At 37.0% G+C, this 22860-nt stretch overlaps 2 protein-coding genes across 6 annotated transcripts in view; one reads left to right on the top strand and one right to left on the bottom strand.

Annotated features, from left to right (window-relative positions):
• Positions 1-939: 939 nt before the first annotated feature.
• On the bottom strand, positions 940-2326 carry LOC113047803 (28S ribosomal protein S33, mitochondrial-like). Of its 4 annotated transcripts, XM_026209102.1 has the most exons (4): positions 2241-2314; positions 1704-1738; positions 1325-1545; positions 940-1252 (listed from the first exon to the last, which is right to left on the bottom strand). In XM_026209102.1, exons 3-4 carry the CDS (start codon positions 1537-1539, stop codon positions 1147-1149), a joined length of 321 nt encoding a protein of 106 aa, XP_026064887.1. In that variant the 5' UTR covers positions 1540-1545; positions 1704-1738; positions 2241-2314; the 3' UTR covers positions 940-1146. The 4 variants fall into 4 exon arrangements, with proteins under 4 accessions (XP_026064887.1, XP_026064886.1, XP_026064889.1 ...); XM_026209101.1 differs by lacking the exon at positions 1704-1738 and having other exon boundaries at positions 2241-2326; XM_026209104.1 differs by lacking the exon at positions 2241-2314 and having other exon boundaries at positions 1738-2153.
• A 1825-nt stretch (positions 2327-4151) lies between these two features.
• LOC113047801 (transmembrane protein 178B) overlaps positions 4152-22860 on the top strand; it is an 82013-nt gene continuing 63304 nt past the window's right edge. Inside the window, exons 1-2 of one of the 2 annotated variants that reach the window (XM_026209098.1) lie at positions 4152-4473; positions 5445-6086. In XM_026209098.1, coding sequence (XP_026064883.1) covers positions 5705-6086 — 382 coding nt within the window. In that variant the 5' untranslated portion in view covers positions 4152-4473; positions 5445-5704. Of the gene's footprint in view, positions 4474-5444; positions 6087-22860 lie in introns of those variants that run through there. The other variant, XM_026209099.1, reaches the window with a different exon arrangement.

The following is a 22860-nucleotide window of genomic DNA, read 5'->3' as shown; positions in this document are numbered from 1 at the left end:
TCAGATAACATGGGCAATTGGCCACTAGGTGTCACCGTGGAGACGGGTGTCGGTAAAGTTCGAAGCCTCGAAACAAATACGGCACTTTGCTTCAACTGTTTCAGTGTTTCATGAAGCCTCGCTCTGCCCACCACTACTATCAATATTGCTAAAATAAAGTACAAATTACCCAAAATCAAAAGTAATCATGGTCAATTATTCAAGTACTGTACACCCCTGCAGGCGACTAATGCTCAAAAAAAAAAAAAAAAAAAAAAAACTCTGCCATATAAATCTCCCAATTAATAAGTGTAATTATTAATTAACAATCCTGCAGAAAAGACAATAGAATATGAAATCAATCTGGTGTACAAAAAATTGATGACCTGGTTACACTTGTCATTAGAACAGTTTCAAGATGCCTTTTTATCATCTTTATAATATTAGGAAAAAAAATACTGAATATGAGCTTTAAAGAATGGCATGTCACCCACAATAAAAATTATTGCTACACAAATGCATAATTTCTAGCATGATCCTTCATGACTGACATATTTCCATTATGGGTCCATTACAGTATGTGGTGTATTGATTTGTTGGCACAAATGTAACAATTTAATAATAATAATTTCATGTATGTAGCCCAAGCTTTGGCTTCTCTTTCTTTATAACAGCCCCTGAAAATGAGTTTTCATGATGGTAGACCCTAGATATAAAGGAGTGTTAACATGTGTCTGTAACAAAACACCCTTGAGGCTTGTGCACGTTTTATGGGCTCTTTCACTGTATTCTTAGGAAACCAAACCTAAATAGGTGTTGGTGAGGTATTCTGAGGATGTCACAACATCGTACACTGACAAAGCTCTGCAGAAAGGCATAACGGAGAACCATGTCAAAAAAAAAAAAAAAAAAAAAAAAAAAAAAAAAAATGAGGGTATTGCTAAATGAAGATGCAAAATGTACAAAAATTAACATTTATTTCCATCACAGACAATGGTGAATTTAGCATGTGTTTTTGTTTCCCCGTCATCTCCGTTAATAGAACGTGTCACTTTAATCATAAACATGTACTGTCGTCCATAAAGATACAACTCATGTACAGAGTTTCTTCATTGGATTCTCTGTTCATAATGTCCATTCATAAATAGCTGAAATTCGCTGGTTTGTCTACTTTTTCTTTGCGGCTCTCTTCCCTTCTCCCTTCTTGGGTTTTCCTTTACCCCGCAGTTTCCTCAGTCGTCTCATTTCTTCCTTGAAATCCTGGTGCTCATCCCTAAAACAATGCCAAAAATGTGTGTCAGCTATAAAACTAGAATTAAAAACTAAATAAATGTCTATAGGTTACCTGAAAAGTCCAATGAATCTGAGCTTTTGGGTCATTGAATAGTAGATCTTGTGAGGGGGGTACCAGTCGTACACCTCTTTTCTCTGGGCCAGCGGGGGTTCTTTAAACAACTCTACCACTTTCATAGATTTGTAGTCTGTGTGACGGGCCACATCGCCAAATATCCGGGCGCTCAGACGGGCCATGCGCAGGGCATAGCTAGACAGACCAGCCATCTTCACCTAACAGTACACACACAAATGCATTAGTTTAATGTCTTGTGCATTAATTTCAATTAATGCTTCAATGGAAATACTATTATATAAATACATTTAAACTCTGTATCTTTTAAACACAATTATGCATTTTATTAAAGAGTCTGCAGTTGCTGTAACGTTACCTGGCGGATAACAGATCCAAAAATCTCTTCTTACCCTTTCAAATATCCCGAAGGAAGCAGAAAATGTATGCTTTGTTATAAAGGCATGTAAACAAATATCAAATACCGAAAAAATATATCCAGTAACTAGTTTGAGTATTCATTCATAGTTGACAGTTCAACCTTGATCCGCTCAAACACACATTGGAGAAGAACGTGAACAACCCGCACGCGCGCAGCAGGTAACGCGCTTCCCCATCCGTCTCAGGTCCTTGAAATGTGAACAATATGGGGTTTAACAGGTTCAGAACTATGCGTTTTGCACGCTTCAGATTTCCCCAAGTTAAATATTAAAACGTCGTACAAGAAGAACCATCTTTTATAATATCACTTATTTATGTTAAAAATGTCTTTCTTTATTTGTAAACACTACTGCTTAAAGGACCTGGCGATAGAGGACAGTTCATTACAAAATAAAAACGATTTCGTGCAGTCGATCAGTAATTCGTGCCTCAAGCTTTAAAGAGCGACATATTAAATTTTATAAAGTTCAAATACCCTTTTAGCCTGCTTTTTGGAGTCTCTTCACTGTGGAAAAGGTCTTGTACGTAACAGGAAGTCGTACGCCTGTGTAATCATTCCGTTTGCGAGTATCTGCCAACATAAGAGTTCCGTCTATGTAACTCCTATATTATTTTGCATAGCCTAATCATCACAGTTCTGTGTGTACGTTATTGTAATGATTTAATCATTTAAAAAAATATATATTTATTTAAATGTTACGTCAATATAGCCTATACCGTTTCTTTATTAAATGTGCGAACAGCTAATTTACCTAAAAGTTTTGTTAAGTATTGACTGTGGGATTATTGGAAAACGAAAAAAAAACTTCTCTTCGCCATATTATTATTATTATACATACGCATATTCTTCTTATCACTCAAACCAGTTTATAAGGGCTGCGTGACTGGATTCGCTCTCATAGCCACTAGATGGCGATATATGCATTAAAGAAAAAAAAAGGTAGCCACACGTAGAGCATGATAAAATGAATTGATGGACAGCTCGGATTAGCATGACAATCACGTTTTCCCTTTCCTTCCAGAGAATGTATCTATTAACACAATTCTGGGGACAAAAAAGGAACAAGATAACACATCCTCAAATAGCACACGACAAATTGTCTTGTGTGTATCGGCTGCATTTTTAGATTACATTGTTCATTTTTCACTGTCAGCTGCAAATAAGTTCCAAACAAACTTTGCCACCCTTTAAAATGTAATTAAAGTTTAGCTGTCAAGCTGTCATTCATATTCTCCTAGTGACAATTACTGTCCAACAAAATTCAATAAAGAAAAGACATCTCCGAATATGAGTTTTTCCAATGCAACCAAGTTAATATTATGCTGTTTCAGACCCATTTTATAAATGTCACATTTGTCAGTAGCTTTAGCCTGAGACATGACATAAAGATCCCCTTTAATAATTTTCATAAAGAGTAGAAGGACAAATGCCTGACATCTTCACTCAGATGCTGACTTTTAAATGAATAGTCATCCTGTAGCGCAAATCCTGTATTCTCTATTGTTTATTGCATTTTTCTTACTTAGTAAGAAAACACTAACCATGTGAACTGTGTGCCCGGCAAACAGGTAAAAACACTCTCTCTCTCTCTCACACACACACACACAGGCATATATATATATATATATATATATATATATATATATATATATATATACATATATATACATATATATACATATATATACATGTATATGTATATATGTATATATATATATATATATATATATATATATATATATATATATATGTATATATATATATATATGTATATATGTATATATATGTATATGTATATATATGTATATATATGTATATGTATATATATATATATATATATATAGAGTAAAATTTAAGAAATGGCCTTCTAATTGTTGATGTTTCATGACTGAACTGAATCTTTACTAATGTGGAGCCTCATATATCAATCTCATACACATAATCCTACATACACCTACATACAAATATGTGAAGTACATGAGAGTCACTACTTTGTATGTAGGCTGTGTGGGCAACCCAGTAAAACAGAAAACGTTACAATGGCCTCAGTCACACAGATGCCACGGCTCTCATTCATTATTCAGCAATATACCTGACTGCTGTTGGTTCTAGACAGAGCATAGTGGTTTCAAATATCAAACCTTTATGAGTAAGAAGGGTTTTGGGATCTGGTGTAGTATTGTTTTATAGCTCTGATGATGCAGAATGGCAAAATGAAAGACTTTGATTATTTATTCATGGAAGACACCGGTTTCCTTCAAGATGTGTAATGCATCTAAGAGATGATGCCAGCAAGGCAACTCCAGTTACAGATCGACACGGAACCAAGAACAGTAGTGCGACTCCTTTAAAAGAGCGCTTTAATAAACAATGAACATCTCACATTGACAGCATGACATCACCGCTGTTTTTCCCAGACAGAGGCAACATGCACGGAGGATGCTGGGACTATTGTCCGAGGAGGAGGATGCACCATTCGCCAAATGTTCTGATATCGATGCACTCATTTAAACGCGAATCGTTTGAGATGCTGCGTCGTTGAACGGTTTGATATTTCCAGCACTGGCCATTTATAAACGTGTGTCGCTGTTAAATAGGAATATCTGGCAGTGCATATCCTGTATAGCGTATAGTGACTGCAGACGTAAAATGGGCAGGAGGTGCATTATTGGAGTGGAGTGAACCAGTTTTATCGGCTTTATTTGGGGTGAGTACAGAATTGAATTTACTTTATCAGTCTTAGAAACAGGGCCAGTGGGTTTTTCCAATAATGGATGCTATAAGACCATGTACTTTATTATTTTAAACATTCCTTCAAAGGAAGTATTTACTATGTTTGATTATAGTAGGCTACGATTTAAATAACGCTTAGTCAATGTGAGTCTTCTTAATAAATTTATTCAACAGACAGCAATTTTATAAATGTTCAAGTATCCTCTAAAGAGACAATACCTGACTCCGACGGAGCATTTCTATATGTAACATAAACCTGAAAGCAAAAATCTATAGTCTGCCTGCGGCTGGTGGGCTGAATGTGATGGGAAGGGTTGAGAACCATAAACCGGTTCTTATTCGAAACTGGTTTAATTTATTCAATAGCGGAAACGAGTCATTTTATCAATTTTGGTTCTTCTTCGGTAACGTTATTAAAATGTGGTCATTAATTATTCTTCTGCAGATGCGAGGATAAATGAAATACTCTGGCATACAGTTTCCTCTGTAGCATTCACTATGTTTACCGAATCTATAGCGCGACCATTGTAGTCCGAGAATGACTCTTACGAACCGGTTCTTTTTAGTGAATTAAAAACATCCAACTCCCGAACAAACGACTCCTATGAGCTCAGCTGGTTCTTGTGAAATGGTGATGGTCTACTCAGATTCTTCAACGAATGACTCGGTTCTTTTTAAATGAATCAGAAGCACTTCTTAAATGAATTGTTATAGGTAGCCTATTTTTAAACGGGCCCAGAACGTTTAAAAATCCTAAAATCACTCATGAATCGTGTCCTGCCTTTAAAACAGAATATAAATATCTTTAGCCTAAGTGACACAATATGGTATTTTGTAAAACTGCTTCGACTGAAACCCCATTGTGTTGTATCAGCGTTATTAAACGTGGTTAAAAAAAAAAAAATCTTCCCCTGCCTTTATTTATTTGTTTTTATTTTTTGAAAGGCTTGGTTCGCGTTAAACGAGGACTGGACAGAATCCTCTCGTCTGGTTTCATTCACTAGAATTGGATTGGAAGGGCTATGGATGGACGTTAAATAAGGCTTATATTTTCGGCTGGGCTTCTGCTCGAGCTCTCCAAAACAAATTCCACTGCACCGACTGACGTCCGTTCTCTCTGGCCGCGTGCCCGGCGGGATGCGGGTGCACGTCAAGGAGCTGTCCAAGCTGTTGTGGTGCTGACGCGGCTCTGAGCGAACGCGAGCATGGCTGCTGGGAAGTTGCTGCTCTACGCCGGTCTGTCTCTGTCCCTCTGCGCTCTCGGGATGCTGGCTGTAGCTATCTGCTCCGACCACTGGTACGAGACGGACGCCCGGAGGTACCGAGAGCGGTGCCGAAGTTTCTCCAGTCGCCGGAAGGACCCGGGCTTTATTTACATCCCCAACAACAGCCTCCCTCTGCGGGCGAGCCGCTCGCGCCTGGACCGCTGGGAGGAAAAGCTGCTGCTGGCGCGGAACAGAAGGCAGCTGTTCGCCATGAGCGCCGCCGATGAGTGCAGCAGGCAGTATAACTCCACCAACATGGGCCTGTGGAGCAGATGCCATCGGCTTGGATTTGATCAAGATATCGAGGACCTTATTCGAAAAGGTAGGACAGTGAGGTGTTGTGTCTATAAGTGTGCAATGCAGATTACGGTGTTTGGAAGGCAGAAGAGTAGCTATTGATATTCCTCAAACATCTGGTACAGGTTTGCCACATAAACCTGGTTTTCTAGGCAGCAGCAAACACTTCTTGCGATTTCTGTTAATTGTATAAAATAATAATTCCATCTTAAGTTTAATTTAATGTAAGTTAAAATAAATACAATTAAATTCAAAGTTTAGAACCAAATTACATTAAAGAATTATGACAATGCTGTAGACAACAGGCGCACCATCAGGTTGTTTGAATGCATTTGTGAGAGCATGATTGATTGATTGTTAATTAGTCCGACCTGTCTGTACATTGTCTACTAATAGTGAAACCGTGGGTTTTAATTAGCTTCAAAAACAAAAAGAAGTAGCCTACGTGTTACTGATAAATCACAGGACAGCGCTGACAGAAATTTTCTGCACTCCTGAATGTTTCTGTGTGCGTGCAATATGATGTGCGAGCAACTGGCTGCATGTATGTCCGAATGCTACAGTCACTCTAGGTAGCACCTTAATTCAAGCTATTAACCACATATACATGAGACAAATTTGAGATAAAATTTTTACATGATGATGCACACTGAGTGAATCACATATATTTGAATATTCAGCATTCAAAATGCAACAGAATCGATGGTATCATTGTAACATTTGCATACTGATTTGTGTTCAGTCTTGTCATTCTAACATCTTTTTAACCAGCATTAAAGTCTGAAACCTTACCAGTAGTCTTGTGCTTCCCTGCAAGCACTTACCTTACTACAAGTATTACCTTTAGGGACAGCACATCCAGTGCAATACTGCAGTGCAATATTTAGTAAACCACTTAAACATCTTCATCCATAAACTCAAGACATACACAAACCAACATCAGCCTTCACAACTGGAAGACATTACAGCCCCATTCATGTGCACCGACATAAAATGGACAATAATTAAAATGGCAAGTTCACCAATCATGTGTTAGCTGGAGAGACGAGTCGTTAAAGTTGCGAAGCCCTATAGCTAGTTTCACACTCTGGGCCTTATTATCTTCCACCAAACTAGGTTAATTTACTCCTCGCTGGTTAGAGGCATATGAGATGAATATATTTATAGCTTCACACACACAAGGATGTCTGTAAATAGATCCTGAGCCCCAAACTGTGCTAGCCCAAACACAGAAGGCTGTGTTTCAGTCAAGGTACACCAAAACAATTGGCCCAGACTTGCCGCGGCTCACACACTCTCCGGTTACACGCTAAACCTCTGTCTGCAAATGTGTGCTTGTTCTGGAAAATCAGCAGCACAAAACGCCCTCTGAAATAAAAACAAGCTTATTTGAATTGTGTCACCTCCTCTGGTACCTGTGCCTAATGTGTGTGCGATTACATAAGAGCGATTTTGTGGTTAAGAGGTGCCCCTGTAGTGCTGTGTGTTGCATGAATGTGTGCAGTACCAGCCGATTGTGTGTTGCACCATCAGCAAAAGCTCATTTAACTCTCTGGGGCACCTGCCAGCCACATGCTGTGTGCTGATTTGGGATAGGGGTTGCATAGATAGAATAATGCAGTGTTATTCTAGACCATCTCTGCCATTCACCTTGGGCGAGGGGTGATGATGCAAGTCTCAGTTTGCCTGTGTGTTTGAGATACAATGAAAAGTAAAGAACAACTTGTCAATAGCCAACTATTAAACACTGTATTGCTCAGATAAACAGCTGTTTCTCTGCACATGCCTTATTTGGTAAATATTAGTCAATAGCCATTTGTCTTAAATAAATGTGTGAATGCTACAGTTACATATCTTTTTTTATGATTATTCATATCATTATCTGGGTTGCAAGCACATCGTTTTATGAAATGTGCTGACTGTACTTATAATGGCATCATCCATCTCTCAGTGGAAGCTTATTCTCGGTCTCTACCCAGGATCCTGTTTTGGGAAAGAAAGCAGGAGGAATAGAGTGATATATGAGAGAGCCAAAGAGTCGTGCACAGATAAGGGGTTAAATCTTAAGGGCTTAAAGATGGGAAAAGTCATTCTGAAACCAGCTCCATTTAATCTCACTACTGTATGTTTTGGAATTTAAATTAAAAATACTTTCTTCAACTACCACTTAATGAGCAAACTATAAGTAAGCCATTTGAATGATGACCAAAATGACCATTTAGACCATCATTTAACAATTTTATTTTTAAAAGCTGTTTCCAAATATAGGACAAGAAATTATAAAACAAAAATATAAATGAATATATTTAAAAATCAGACAAAATATAAGTCAGTTTGTGAATCTTTCCATTACAATCCACTAAAATACATAGAACTAAATAATGTTTTAAAACAACGAAATTAGATCAGATATAATAAAGTGAAAGTGACTTAAATGAATGGATATGACATGCAAAAATAAGGATATTTTCTTCAACAAATAAGATGAAAACCAAAAATTGCATTAAATAAACAAAAAAATGGAGAAAAAATTACTAATAGACCTATTCTCACAGCTGCTCAATAGCAGTTACACGGATGTAGCAGGACCTCTGGAAGCGTGCGATTTGTGCTGATTGGTGCCAAAATAACTTCAACGTTAAGAGTTGATTAGCACCATACTAGCATATTCCTTTTAGTGATATAACTCTTGAAAGTTCCACATTATAGCAACATATTGCAGCACAGAGGAAAAAAATTTGTCTATAGTTTTCAGAAAGACAAATATATGTGCAACAAAAAGGGTGACCAGAAATAGGAAATGATGTGAAAAATGTTGGTATCTGGAGTTTGTGGAAAATTGGGGAAGTCTATCTGAGCAAGCATGTAAGAGGAGGGTGAGATCATGCAGAAACAGCCAACCCATCTCATTGTCCACCATCTGTCCCTGCCTCCCAGCGGGACACCCATCAGGGATGATGAAGACATTTTAGACCTAGAACACAATAAAAGTGACGAGAGATGCTCAACCTCTCACCATTAAAACAGACAAACCTAACGTTAAGAGTTTACCGTGGCCTTGGGGATGCGAGGGAGACAAAGAGCGAATACAGATGGACAGTGAGAGAACTCACAACATATATTCAGTTTACATCAAGGACAGATTTCAGTGTGACATTTGGATCTCAATTGTGCATATTCACGATATTAGATGGACATTAAATCTCACCTTATTACAGAGGGCCCTCCAAATCTATTCTTGGTTAGCAGGCTAGAGCGAAGACAAGGATTGGATTGTACTTGAGATCTCAAAGGATCTGACTTCCTTGTTTTCAGTGTTTAAATTAGACGCCATGGGAGGAAGACGCCACTCCATCATGGTTCAAAAAGTAAGTCACACTGGGAGTCGGGCACTGGCACTAATCAAATACACAGGTGTTGAGGTGGGATGCTGGGAACATCTCTCGGGAACAAGGAATAGACTGTGCACTAGAGATTTTATTGCGTTGAATTTCCTCTTACAACAATTTTATTTCCAAGGCATATTATATCACAAAAATTGGGTGTGACTTTCAATAAAGTGTAGAGAAACGGAAAAGCATTCAGTAATTTACAAGGCCAGGAGGCATTTAAGATCCTTGGGGGAACTATGCTGAAATAAATGAGGTATCCAATAACCTCCCTTTTCATTTTCTGTTACGCCTTTCATTTCCAACAAATATCCATATAGCGAAATATGACTTGACAGAGTGCCTGGACTCAGCCCACGACCAGCAGACTACGATTTGGCCTCAGAGTGTGTAAAGCACCCTCATTAGTGTGGGAAGAATATTTCTTTTCTGAGTTCAAATAAGACGTCCAATTGTGCATTTAAGATATGACAGACTTGAAATTAGGACCCTGCTTGATAACAGCTTGAGTTATATCACTTTCCCCTTCCTGTTGGAAATTATGCTAATATGATCACTGGCTACCATGTTGGAAGATAGCGACATTTTCATCACACCATGAAAGCTCTCCGACCGGGAAGTTCACGTGGTTCTTGAATGGATTTAACGTGCTTTTCCTAATGTTGTGTGAGGAGCTTGTGCTCTAATCTGAGACACGTTGGGGTTTATTACTAAATAATAGTAAACAGTGCAATTTTTTCTATTCAAAGCTATTTTAAAAAACATTTTAACATTCCAAAATGCAACATTCTGGGTAATGTACCGTGAAATCACACATCTAGATGGATATATGTTATGACGGCAACAAAATGATTAAATTCTTGAAATAACATCAGAAAAATGGAAACATTAAGGACTTGATGCAGATCAGGCATAAAAAAGTAATTCAAGTTTTCAAGGTAATATATAATGTTTTTAAAATATAAAGATAACTATAAGTAAACCATTTGAATTATGTTAATTTTGTTAAAAAAATAAAGTAAATGAGGGTTTAAAAAAAAAAACTTTGTTAATGATAAAGATGATGACGACAATTTAACAATTATTTATTAAAACAAACTGTTGCTGGAAATGTGCCAAAAATTAGCCTATATTAGTGTATTTGGTTTTAGTAAAAAAAAAAAAAAAATTCTTATAAAAATAGAACAATTTGCACTTTTACAGCATTATTACTCTTTTGGTAGCACAGATTAGGCAACGAAAATTCACTACTAAGAGTTCTCCTTCAGTAAACTCTGAATTTGCGGCTTACTGATAGTAAGTAAGGTAGCTTTTAGATATGTTTAGGTATGGGGCAGGGTTAAGGGTTGTATAATATGGTAATGCAGAATAAGGCATTAATTTGTGTTAAATTCTAACAAACAGCCAACATGCTAGTAATAAGCATGTTAATAAGCAACTAGTTAATAGCGAATAGTGTCATCTAAACTAAAGTGTCACTGCTAAATTAAGAATGAAGTAAAAGAAAGTACTTTTTAACTTTCTGAATGCACATTAAGGTCTTATGCAGTTCATTGGTGCTCAGTATTCTATATGAAATAATGTCTGTCTAGTATCAAAACGCAACTTTTCTCTTCAGATAATGTCACCAAACCCATCCATTTTTTTCCCCTTGCACCATTCTAGTATTTAATGGGCATCTTTTTCCAATCAACTCAGTTATTGATGAAAAAAATTGTTCAGTTGACCTGAAAATGTCACATTGAAAATAAAAAGAGTTGCTAACGTCGTTTTAGCCTGACTTAAAAACAATTCTTGATAAATCTGTAATTTCAGAACCGTGTCTGGAAATCGCTCTGAAAATAAGCCCGCGGAATACTTCTTCCTAATTAAAACTTATAATTTTTTTCCTGTCACAATGCTGTAGGGCTGTTATAATTTGTTCCTGAATGCTAGAAAGCACAAGCCCTGCTTATAATATTCAGCTGACAACCATCTGTGTTTCCAGGGGACTGATAAATGTCGGCGTTTCACGTGGCACCGTGCCGCAGGATTGAAATCGGAGAATGTTGCGCGACCCGGAGTCATTGTGAGCCGCGTTGTTTGTCTTTCTGTTTTCCCTTGATGAAACCTGGCACAGGTCTCCTCTCACAATCAGCCTTGTGAGGTGAACAGAGTGGAGGTGTGGGGGTTGCCATGCAGGGAGGTGGAGGACGATGGTTGGAGGCAGCTGAAACGCTGAAGAAATACCAGTAGTAATGCTGCACCTGAAAGACAGGGAATAGCTGTGAGAGAACTGCAGTGGAACTGTGGGTAAAACGTCCAGTCAGATGAATGCGGCTGCTTTGTGCAATTACAGGCAGAAGTGGAGGGATAAAGAGTAGACCGCGAGGGCTGTTAGTCAAGAGGAAATGACACTGTCTTCCCTCGCCCCTCCCCCTTCGCTCGATTCGTCTCCCTCCTTCTCGCAGCCCAATTTATATTCTGGCTTGCAGATTAGTCTCCAGAAAATGGAGTGCTGATGATTTCAGCACCAAAGGATTGCACACTGCATTGATGTGAAGGATAGAATGAGGTAAAAGAACGACCGGAAAGATTGTTTTACTCCCTGCTCATTATTTGGAGTTTCCTTTTACAGAAGTCATCAAGAACAGTTCGGTTTTCCAAACATGTTTCCCACTGCTATTGTCTCCCAAAATCGTAGCATCTATGTGGTGTTAAGTTGCTGATTTTGGATTTGCTGTCTGAGGGAAATGTTTTTTTTTTGGAGCAGATCAATCAGGGAATCTTTGTAAGCTGAGCCATAAGACAAGTAATGCATTTGAAATGCTGAGACAGACATTGATCCGTTCAGTTGCTCATTAGTTTGTCATTGAATTTGGGAGAGTGTGATAAACACCGGATGATCTTCACTCAATGTGTGTGGGTCAATGCCAATGCCAGAGCAAAAAGCATTCGTGCATTTTAAGGCCTGAAACAGTCTAGGCTAATCTCATGCATTTGGATATATGATATGAAAAGTAAAATGCAAATACAATTTTGCCTATTCGGCTGTTTTCAATGTAGCTACCATTGGCAATGCAAAATAGTTCACTTGAACATGATTAACAAAGCTGTGTAACCTTCACCTCAACTAACCAACAGTAGAGTTGTCAAGATACCTAGGATTCATCTGTTAATACCAATGTTTGTGAAATTTTATGCTTCTATCAGTTTTCAAGAAAAAGTGCCGGATGAAGACCTGTCTGGTCAAAACATTACTTTATGCTGTTGAATAAAGTGCAGTTATGGGTGTGCAATATACATATATATATACACACACATACATATACATACATATACATACATATATATATATATATAATTTTTTTTCAATTTTAAAACCACAGCTAAAACAAATAAGCTATTCAACACTCATCTATTTAAAATATTTATTTAAAAATATATTTAATATATTATTTTTAATAATATATTTATATTTTATAATTTATCTCTCTTGTGAACACACGTACGACAGTTAGCGGAAGCTAGAGATTAAGGTTTATAAAGTTGTAAATATGAATATTTGTCATACACAAACGCATCACTTTGCTTTTGAAGGCTTTTATTAACCCCCCGGAGCCTTGTGGACTTCTTTTATAATGGATGGATGAAATTTTATGGACTTCAAATTTTGGGCTACCATCCACTCCCATTATAAAGCATGGAATAGCCTGGATATTATTTAATATAACTCTGATTGTATTCGTCTGAATGAGAATTCCATATACACCTAGGATGGCTTGAGGGTGAGTAAATCAGGGGGTAATTATCATTTTTGGGGGCACTATCCCTTTAATATGCAGAGACAACAATAATTATCATGAGATAATCTCCATGCACACACAATTTATCATCATTATCATTTTCTTAAGTATTTTGCTATTTACCAGTAAAAATGTCCTAAAAAAAACATCAAGAAAACAAGACATATATACTTGAGGAGAAAAACTTTTGAAAATAATAGCATAATAAGACTTGTTCGCTTTCAGGATCTTGATTGTATTTTTTACATCCTGCTGGCAAAGTATTTTCAGCACAAACTTCAAATAGTGTTACATGTATGCTAATAACAAGAAAAAACTACTTGTCAACGGGGCAAAAAAATAAACTGAGCTTAATATCTCTTGCAGTTTTAATTCAGTCATTCAATTCAGTTACGTAATTTAATTCAGTAAATGTTGTTTTTTTTAAGGATGTGCATATAAAAATACAGATATAAGTGTTTTTTTTTGTTGTTTTTTTTTGCACCACTCAGTCTGAACTTCCTGTTATTGGCTATGATGAGTCTCAATAGGGTCGACTGAGCGAAAGCTGCAATCCAGACCTGATCTCTGATGTATAAGCTCTCCCCTCTCCTGGTGGACGCCCTTCCTCTTTCTCATTCCCTCTTCCTCACATCCTCTCGTTTGATCAATGGTTCATCAGAAGGGCTGGACTTCAGTGGGGTTCATCTCATGGTGCAATGACACCAATCAGCAATCCATTCAGGCCCTGAGAAAGACAAGACTGTTGTTAAAAGCTCTATAGGAGAGAGTGGGCCGATTCTTATGAGAACCACGTCCACCGCAGCTGCCAGCCTGAATGAGAGCTTTCAGGAAGCCGACAAAGCAAGAATTATGGCACGCAGAGAAACCACACAGCTGCTTCTGCCTCTTGGGTCGAGCGAGAAAAGGGCGCGTGAGGTGTCGCTGCTCGCCCCGTGGACCGCATGAGCCGTGTTAAGGTGTTTTACACTGTGAGTGACGGATGGAGGCTGTTGTTTGTTTTTCTTTCTTCTCTGAGGCCGACAGATAAGGCACAGGCAGAAGGTTGAGTGACGTCATCTGTCAAGATGTGTGGAATAATTCTCTGGTTTCTGTTGTCGTGGCAATGTGAAAAAGACACCTGACAAATGCTATTCTGCTCTCTTTGTTCTCCTCTTCCTTCTTTCTAATAGCTTTGGTATTTGCAGTATGAGCCTGTAGAGATGGTTGTGTGAGTGTGTGTGAGTGTGTGTGTGTGTGTGTGTGTGTTTGTGTTTCAGTTTCTCATGAAAGACAAAATATCTACCTGAATGTATGACTTTCTTTGCTGCACTATAGGGCATTACATCAGAAATGGGAAGTCATACCGCCAACTACTGTCCAACATATCTTACAAGATTATAAACACTGCCTACTATGTTTTTACTGTGTGGGTGAATCTCATGAAACCTGTCAAGAACATGTCTGGGTCATATAAAAAGAAAATGAAGCCTATTTTAGGACCATTATGAGATCTTTGCATGACGATAGAGTACATTTTTCCCCACAAAACATCATTCTCATTATATAGAAAAACACAGAAAAAATAAAAAATACAATTTAACATTTATATATATATATATATATATATATATATATATATATAGTTCAGAATAATTAACATTTGAATTATTTCAGAATTAAATATTAGAGTTTGATATTAGAATGATTTCGAAAAGGATCATATTGCATTGAGGACTGGAATAATGGCAGCTGAAAAACATGCATTGCATTTTAAAATATATTAAAATATATCTATATTAGAATAGAAAACCATTATTTTAAATTATAATCTTTCACAATATTTCTTCTTTATTTTTTTTTATTTTATTTTTTTTTCTTTGGTGAGCATAAGAGACTTCTATCAAAAACAAACTTGTGTGAACTAGAGCGAGTGTGTATAAAGTTTATGAAGTATAAACATTTATTCATACATCACAGTATTTGTTCTATTGCATTTAATGCTTATTTAAAAATAAATAGCTGTAATCCAATCAATTAATAAATCTATTTTAATATATCAAATACAATTTAATATTAGAGTAGACAATCACTATTGAGAAAGTATTAAGAATTGTAACAAACATGAAATAAAAACAAGAGTGTTAAAATGTATATAGCTAAAGCACAACACACTGCTTAAATAATCAATTGGTAGTTGATTACAATTAATAACAATTATGACCTATCTCTTCTGTCCTATGATATAAAACTGAACAATCTACAGTATCTGTTCATATACACCCTCCATCAATGAAGGCTTCTTTACAGTTATTGGGTTACCATATGCTCAAAAGGTGTTCAAATGAAGCGAGGTGGGAAATTGCCCCAGACAAATTAATATGCTGTGTTGACAAAATTGAGCTCAAACATTTTCCACCCATGTCACTGTTGAAACATTCTTTTATACTTCATTTACCTTCACTTTGGCTTTGTAAGCACATTTTCACGCTCTTTCAGCCACTGCGGCATCTGGTGCTGTAGCAAGGCACTTGATAAATGCATCTATACAACTTTTGAGTTTTCTAATTATCGGCTCTCACTTTGAAGTCACCAAGAAATCAGAACTCTTGCTACTGACTTTCTTAATACATGTTCCTGGACTTACAGCGCACAATTCATCAGCTGACGTTATTCCAAAGAAAAAAAAATTGTCTTTGTAATCATCAATCAGTATCCAATAGCTTTCCATTTTGGCTGAACTCATTTATGCCAAATAAGCAATTGGTGGGCAATCGGTAATGCAGCGTTTCTAAAATCTTGTGTTTAGTTAGCACAGTAAATTCATACCTGTTAAAGTTAACATAATAAAGTGTAGGCTATGTCAACATATGCGTTATTTTAATTGTCTTAAAGGTGAACTTGACCTTTAAAGTGATACTGGAAATTATTATTTTGTCATCATTTACTCACTCTCATTGTCATTCCAAACCTCTATGACTTTCTTCTGTGGAACACAAAATAAGATCTTTTGAATAATGTTGGACATTAAACAGTTTCGGGTCCCATTGACTTACATAGAATGGACAAAAAATACCAGCATGTTTGGTTATCACCCTTTAACCTCCACATCCCAATTCCAATCTTTTTCCCCAACTGATAGAAAGTCAACATGACCTGATTCCTGGACCTAATGTAATTTTCTAAACAACTGAAAGCAAACTTACAATCAGGACTCAACCTAATCTGTATGATACACCTAATTTGCATGATCCAATCAATGCCCGGTAAATATATAATCAAGTCCTGCCTTTTATTTATTATTTTTTACTTTAAAAAAAACCCATCAAATTACAGAGGTAAAATGGTTTTGCAGATGCAGTTTCCGTTCAAAACACTGTAAGCCAGTTGCAATCATAAAAATGCATTTGTTTCCTACACTAAGCCTGGAATTTGTGACAGACCTTTTAGGTCCACGTCAAAGCATTTTAGAATCAACAGAGGGGAAGCTCGCCAACAAACCCGTGTTTGCTATTCACTTGGGTGCATTTAAGCCTCTCTCCTCACTGTCTAAAAAGACCCACATATCAACACCAGGAAGCTGGATAAGTAAAGCCAGCTTCCTAGCGTTTCTTTTTTAAGCATTAGCATTTCAAGCTTCCTTATAGAAGAATGTGCAGGAGAACACGCCTCATAGCCTCTTTAAACATGAGCATGCACCTGATAGCTACCTATTAAGGATCAGAAGGGCTTTGATCTTCTAAGCTAAGCTATAGAGCGTCCAGAATCCGGTCTCAAACCCTCTCTGCTACTGTAACCTAAATAAGCCGTCAAATTCAGCATGTTGTCAGTCTCTCATATGCACCCTTCAAGGCCAAAAGGGACTGTGTCATGTATTAAACATTATCAACAGTGCCAACGGACTACTTGAAAGAGGAAATGTGCAAGAAATTATATTGATTGATTAAAGTAGTGGTGTAATCCAATGCTAGTATCTAAATGAAGCACCCAGACTCTTCTCTAGTACTGTCTCCGATCACACGCATTAAAGAGCAGGGAATTCACTTAAACCTTAGATAAAGAGGTCAAGGTTTAGCTAGGTAGCATGACCTAGTTAGCCTCTGCTGATAGATGCCGTAACAATACCATCTGGGTACAAATATCTGGGTTGATAGTAGGGGTGTAACGGTTCACAAAATTCACGGTTCGGTTCGATACGATACACTGATGTCACGGTTCGGTTCGGTTCGGTTCGGTTCGATACGTTTTAGATACAGCAAAATGTAAAAACATCTCAACTTTTCAGAATGCCGCAAGCGCACCGCGGGTCATGTGACAAGAACCAACCAATCAGCTTCATCCTTTCCCGTAACAACGTTGAGAGCTCAGCCAAGATGAAGGAACAGCTGATCATAGTTGTATATGGATTGCAATTTTGAAATAAATTCAGTAGCAGAGCTACTGCAAGCGATTTTTAGAGCTGCAAATCCATTTATCCTTCGCTGAAATTTCCGCGTCTCATGGAGAGAGCACGTCATTGTTGCTTAGCAAAGACAGACGCCTCAGGAGAAAGACGCGCTTAGCGTTTTCCATGCGTTTTTAGGCACGATATGTGAACGGCCCCTAAGGCGCTCGCTCACTCAGCACGCGCTGAAGGCTCGTTGCAAAATGTCTAATGCATTTAACAGACCAGAAATATAAGATCCTAAAATAACCAACAGGTCTGGTGTTTGGGTTGGATTCCCTGTAAGCTATAGTGTCTAAATGCTGCAGGGATAGTTTGCTGCGTGCATGTTTCTCCTTTTTTTCGTCTTTTCCCAGATAGTACTGACGCATATATCCCAGATATTCCCGCTGTTTTTTTTTTTTTTTTTTTTTTTTTGTAATCCCGCTGGTGTACCCTGTCATGTTGCAGATGCGACATACCGTTGTTTTTTTATCCACCACTCTCTTGCCATCACCATTATAGCTTAAAGGGAATCCAAAGTGCACCCAAACACCAGACCTGTTGGTTATTGGAGGATCTTCTCATTTCTAGTCTGTTAAACGCATTGGCTATTTTGCAACGAGCCTTCAGCGCGTACTGAGTGAGCGAGCGCCTGCTGAGTAGCCTAACATAAACATATAAGATGGTGTTTTTTTCTTCTTCGGGAGTGTCAGGGGCGTTGCCTGTTACGTTGTTTGGGTTATTGGGCTACCTTGTTGAACGCATATCATTATATTTCTTTCTCTCTCTTTTTTTTTTTTTTTCAAATATAATTAATTACTCCAACGAACCGTTCGGTATACATAATGCGTACCGCGTACCGAACCGAAAGCGTCGTACCGAACGGTTCAATACGAATACGTGTATCGTTACACCCCTAGTTGATAGACATATGAAAGTAGCTATGAATTCTGTTAAAATAGAATTGAAAATAAATGAGCAAAAAGGTAATTTAATGAAATAAGTCTTATAAATAGATCATGTTTACTTATTTTTAGTATTTGATTATGATTTTTGAAGCATTATGAGACACTGAAGACTGGAGTAAAAGCTGCTAGAAAATGTAGTGTTTCCATCACTAGAATACATTTTCAAACATTTTAAAATATATATTTTTTATATATTAGTTTTGTATTTTATATATGTTTTGTATTTTTTTTAATTCAAATAATATTTTACAATATTGCTTAGTTGTTTTTTTAAATAAATGCAGCCTTTGTGAGCATAAGAGGCTTATAATAATATATAATATATGATCATTTTTGCCTAGTGACCCATTTTTTTTATTTATTTGAGAACTCAACAATTTCAGGTTCTCTACAAATGTCTATGTGTCCAGTCAGAGAAACGAGGGTAGTGACAAATAGGTGATGAAATGTCTGGGACATGGAGACAGGTGGTGGAGAGTTGATGTCTCGGCACGCCTTTATCAGACGGAAAGCCTCAGGCAATGAGCAGAGGACTCTCAACATCCACCGTTTTTTCACACTCCCAAAGGTCTGCTGTCCAGAGGGGAAACTGACAAGCAGAGAACAAGAAAACAGCAGGATCGATATCGGCATCACAAATAACGCCACTACGTATGCGGCGAGGGATAGATGTCTGTGCGGAGGTTGAGGAATGTAGAAGGTGTGGACTTGGACTAAATAAAAATCAAGAGCACAGCTTCATGTTGCCAGTTTTACCTGGAGAGACGGATGGGAAAAACGAGAATACTCACGCGGAGAAGGGAGATGAAATTCTCTCTTGCCTCGGGGAGCTGCCATTAACTCGCTGGGCTGTAATAGGCAGGCGGTCATGCTGCTGTTGCTAGGTGCTCACTTCTCCTCAGTTTGAGAGTGCAAACCCCGCCTCCATATGTCCACTACACTAAAATCCTTAAACAGGGTAAAATTGTGTTCTAGTAGAGGCAGAAATACTTCATTTGATAGTTTGTGGAACAGAACAACAGTCAGAACCCCCCAAAATAACAAATATTACCCCTAAGGAACACGATAAACCACTCAGAAAACACCACTTATGTCATATATAAAAATATAGAATCATGGTACATGATACATAAATGATACAGTTGAAATATAAAGATGGTTATATACAAAATTTTTGAAATATGTGAAATATTTCAAAAAGATAGTTTAAATAAAATGATTCATTTATATTATTTGAATAGCTTAATCCATATTTGCAAGAAAAAAAATCGTATAATATTTATTTTTTACATTATTGTCTCTCAGCAGGTTGCCTAAAAGTGATGCATTTCCATAGACTGGCAAAATATTGCTCAATTTTTAGCGTATGCACACAAGCTTTTCCTGATGCCTCATTATGAGTGAGAATGGTGCCCTCACTGTCTTTCTCATTTGCTCTGCGGGTCCCCAGCTGATACATAATTGAATATATGATAACGAAGTTCGTGAGAAGGGCAAACTGTGACATCCACACACACAAAACTGAAGTCTCAGAGGGCCAACAGTCTCCTCATCACTGTTTATTTAAAGGCTGCCAGTCAACCTCCAGTGAACACCTTATTATATTATATTACTATATCATATTATTATTATTATATTATTATATTTTATTATATTACTGATGTTTGCTCATCAAATTAACACAAACTAAAGGATTAACACATTAATCAAATACAGATATACAATAAAAAAATTGTTCATGTTAACAATGTGCGGCTAATATATATTAAAATTTATATATACTGTTTAAAAGGGATTAGTAAGATTTTTGTTTAATGTTTTTTTAAAGAACTCTCTTATTTTCATTAAAGTATGCATTTATTTTATTTAAAATACCGCAATAACAGTAATATTATGAAATATTACTACAATTTAAAATAATGTTTTTTTTTTATTATTTGAATATAACTTAAAATATCATTTATTGCGGTGGTGGCAAAGCTGAATTTTCATCAGCCATTTCTATTTCCATAACTATTTTTGCAACCTGCGATACTTTTTCAGGATTCTTTGATGTATGGTTATAGTTACAAAGAACTATAATTATTTTTCCTAATGATATCAATTTAACATATCCTTGCTGAATAAAAGTATACATTTCTATAAAAAAAAGTACTGGCCCCAAACTTAATTACATTTTTAAGTATATTGCAATATTTTTTATTGTAATAATTTCACAGTATTACCGTTTTTACTGTATTTTTTATTGTATATATATATATAAATTAATAATAATAATTATTATTAATAATAAAAGCAAAAAAGATTATTACTATTATTATTATTAATATTATTATTAATATTATTATTATTATTATTATAGACACTCCATTTGTATTCTCAAATAAAGAATAGCTAGTGTTTCTAGTATGCTTTCACATATTTGTATCTGTACTTTCTGCACTGAAGTTTTGCAACATCAAGTACAAAAAACAGTTGCAACAATTTGAGTGTTAATGTGTCAACTCTACTAGATCCATTGGCTCTCAACTTTAGCAATTAAACCATTCCCCCTACAAAATCAGCACTGCGACCGATAAACCGGCAGCTTTCACTCTGTCATTACACCGCCAGTGAGATCAACTGGGAGCGGCGGATATAGAAACTGATGTTTTTATCTCGTTTCTCTTTGACCTCTGCTGTGACAGCTGTAAATCTAACTGTGAAATCAGGGAGAAAAAAGGAGAGAGTCTTGCGAGAGAATTCAAGAGAGGGTGCAGTTTAGCAGGATCTGCCAAAGTGGCGGTTCTCTTCCCACTGGTGTGAGGAGGGGAGAAGCTGAAAAGTGTCTGACTGCTGGTATATCGCTCTGAGACCAGCTGCAGCAGGGTGCCCTCTGGGTAACTAACTTCCCCTGGGCTCTCTATAATGGCTTTGTGGCTCTCCATGCATATATACATGTGCAAAAACACACTTACATAAACAGGCACACAACCACTTGTAACAGCTGCAATTCTCATAGTTTTAATATAATATCGAGCGGATCAAGGACATGCAACGAAAACAAACAAGGGCAGACGGTGATAGGCGCAATGTTAATGAGGTTCACTGCAAGAATTATAGTTTACAAAACGCTCCCAGAAACTTGAAAAATCAGACAATTTAATCTAGAGACAGCGTAGGCGGAAACCCGGAAAAATTGAAGCACAGATGAAATCGAAAAGCAGCAGGCCGGTTGTTTTCAATAGGCTGAATTTGGATCCAGTCGGCAAAAATCCAGATGCTCGGCACGATCTAAGGTGGAGCCCATCGGAAACGACAGACTGCCAGCGCTCGGCTAATTTGGACTGATTGTGTGTTTTGCTTTCAACAAGAGCGGTCTGCAAAGACACTCAAAACACAAACACATTAGGACACCACCTCTCGCGTGTTATGAGCAAACTCTCCCTCTGAGTGCCAGGCCCATAATTTTCAACAATCAAAGATTACAATTGCCCATCTAATCTGGATATTATTTATAGACGGCCATTAGGAGTTTTGCGGCATAAACTTCACATAATTGGCAATTGTTGATGACAGTTTGGGTTTTTGTCTGTTCAATCAATCAGCGATTGGGCTTTGAACCAGACAAGGTCCCTCACTCCGTTAATGATACATTACAAACCCGATTAACACTATTAAAGTCACATCGGCTCAGATGAAGGAAGACAGGGGACACAATTATCTGCAGGTTTGAGGAGGAGGGATTTAAGACTTGATCAAAATTTTGATTTTTCTCAACTCATTTCACTTTTGCAAGGAGGAGCTGGACATGATCTGAATGGCCACCTGATGCAAACAAATCAAGCCCTTGGCACTGAAGAAGTGACTTTGGAAGTGTCCTAATTTAACAGTTGAACTATAGTCAAGCTATAATTAGCTAAAACTACATTAAAGCTATTTTAGAGAGGATAGAAAAGATCTAAAGCTAAGAAAATCAGGAAATATATATCAAAATAAAATTAATCAGATGATTTAAGTTATTTGTACACTCAGGAATGTGAAATAAGTTTATTTTTCACTAATAAAGTTTTTAAAAATATAAATCTTGTTCATCTGGTACAAAATGAGGAGCTCAACTGTGACTGCATCAGCCCAAACTGAATGAATGGATGATATATACACCAACTAGAAGCATTTATTTAAAAGTGCAAACATTCTATGATTAATACAGAGTAATAAACAATAAACCTAAGACTATTTATCTGGTACAAAATGAGGATGTCAGTTGCGC

The sequence above is a fragment of the Carassius auratus genome, chromosome 29 (assembly GCF_003368295.1).
Source record: "Carassius auratus strain Wakin chromosome 29, ASM336829v1, whole genome shotgun sequence".
NCBI lineage: Eukaryota > Metazoa > Chordata > Actinopteri > Cypriniformes > Cyprinidae > Carassius > Carassius auratus.
The sequence above is the reverse complement of the archived record's forward strand: the minus strand, read 5'-3'. Positions and strand labels throughout refer to the sequence as shown.